We start from the raw sequence: 2,230 nt of genomic DNA, 5'->3' as shown, positions 1-2,230 counted from the left end.
AAAAAAGAATATTATTTAGAAATCATGCGGGACGGAATATTAAAATAGAACAAAAACATTCATGTACAAGACATAACTTAAACAACAAATACAATTAAAGAAGAAACAAAATTTCCATTAAAAAAACACATTCAAGATGCTACAATAAAAACAACAAATCAAGGAAATATATCTTAGAAAAATGAACATGATAAATGTTGAAAAAAATGAAACAAAAAGAACAAAGCAAAGAAAAAAGAAGATTTAAAAAACGATCTTAGGAAACATGCATTGTTTTGACAGAACAGCGAGGAAATTTTAAATTTTGGAGTTGTTTTCATGAGATGTACACCCTACTAGATAACATCATAGATAATCCTAAAAGTCGGCAACACACAAGATAGTATCCTACGCCTGCTTTTTTTGCTCATCATCATCATCATCATCATCATCATCATCATCATCATCATCATCATCATCCTCACCGACTTTAGAAGTTATAACAACAACAGTAACAACACCATCAGCAGATGCAGCAACAACAGTAGTTTCAAAAAATAAAAATCCCACATTACGAAAACAACAGCAATTAGAGCAGCAACAGAAGCAACAACAACAACAATAACTGCAGCATTTACAGCTGCGAACAGTGACAATAATAATAACAACAACAGTATAATTAACAGAAACATCCATATCAACAGGAACAATAACAATAACCGCAACATTTACAGTGTGGCCTCGAAACAGTGACAACAATAACAACAGCAACAATATGTTTAACAGAAACATCATCAACAAAAACAACAACAAAAAACAACAGCAACAACAAAAACAACAACAACAACAACAACAACAACAACAACAACAACAACAACAACAGCAACAACAACAACAACAGCAACAGCAACAACAACAACAAGAGCAGCAATAATCAAAAGAAAAAAACCCCCAAAACAACCCTACAAAACAAAAACCAAACAGGTCCATTACCGGAGCTTTCAGGTATCTGTTGAACTCATCCTTGCTCTGTTTGTGCTGTCTCTCACCTTCCTCTGTTTCAACAAAACCAAACCACTTCTTTTATTTCTTTTATTTAGAGCCCAAAATAGCATAGTCAGCGCTAACTTATCAACATGCAACAACATTAAACCTGACTAAACAACATGCAACAACATTAAACCTGACTAAACAACATGCAGAAATATAAGATCTGACTAACAGAATAAAGTTCTTTTTATTCAGTATCCAAAGTATCAGATTTGATAAATAGAGCGGTGTTCTTTCATTCAGGAAACAAAATAAATGATAAGATTTGATGATCTAAATTACAACCTACAGTTACTTCGTTCAGTACACAAAGTTTTCAAATTCAGAAGCCAAAATATCAGATTTGATAAATAGAATAGCTTTAAAAAAAAATAAATTCGGGGGAAATAATTTTTTTTATAAGAATACACGATATAAAACATAGTACAGTTCCTTTGTACAGGACATAATGTTATCAAATCCAAAAAATAAACAACCCGATACTGTTATTTTATCTTGAAAACAATATCATCAGTTCTGACGCATCGAATACAGTTCTTCTATTCTATTTCTATCTACGGCTGCTTTCAGGAAAAAAATAAATAAATGCTGCTAAGATATTTAAACCCCTTGGCCTGTTTTAGTTGTCATTCTTCTATTTCGAGCCTCGAACAGTTTGATCTGAAAAACCTATGACTGAACATTGTTGTATCGCTCGACTTCCCTTCTTATTGTTTAAGAAACAATAAAAATAATATGGAGTAGTAATTTCAGGGCTCAGAAAGTAATGTAGTACACATTAATATTGTAATAGTATTCGTTTCAACCCCCCCCCCCCTTATTTATAACCTATGGATACAATATAGATGATTTAGGAGGCCGGCTGCTTAGGCCCTCCTGTCTGTTTGAAACAACTCATTATAGATGACTTACTGAGTTCGTTATAGAGGACTTCCTGCCTACGTCGTGCCCGTCTAATTTCTGCGCTCTCACTCTGAACAGAAACAAAGAAAGAACAAGTTATGTTTGGGAAATAATGCAGAACCGTAGGAATATTGCTCTTTCCAAAGCTCACACATACTCATATCACCACGACTGCGTACACAGTCAGACGTTGTAGACCCTACTGGCTAACAAAATTATGAACATATCATTCATAATACTATGGTATCTATCTATCTATCTATCTATCTATCTATCTATCTATCTATCTATCTATCTG

The 2,230-nt window shown here is 33.3% G+C and overlaps 1 protein-coding gene across 1 annotated transcript in view; it reads right to left on the bottom strand.

Annotated features, from left to right (window-relative positions):
* Positions 1-2,230, bottom strand: part of LOC101847645 — a gene marked incomplete in the record, with an annotated part of 16,002 nt that overhangs the window by 6,846 nt on the left and 6,926 nt on the right. The window contains 2 exon segments of the mRNA XM_013080652.1: positions 973-1,034; positions 1,942-2,002. Of these exon segments, the coding sequence (XP_012936106.1) occupies positions 973-1,034; positions 1,942-2,002 (123 nt within the window).

The sequence above is a fragment of the Aplysia californica genome, unplaced genomic scaffold, assembly GCF_000002075.1.
Source record: "Aplysia californica isolate F4 #8 unplaced genomic scaffold, AplCal3.0 scaffold00094, whole genome shotgun sequence".
NCBI lineage: Eukaryota > Metazoa > Mollusca > Gastropoda > Aplysiida > Aplysiidae > Aplysia > Aplysia californica.
This window is presented reverse-complemented; position numbering and strand designations above follow the sequence as displayed.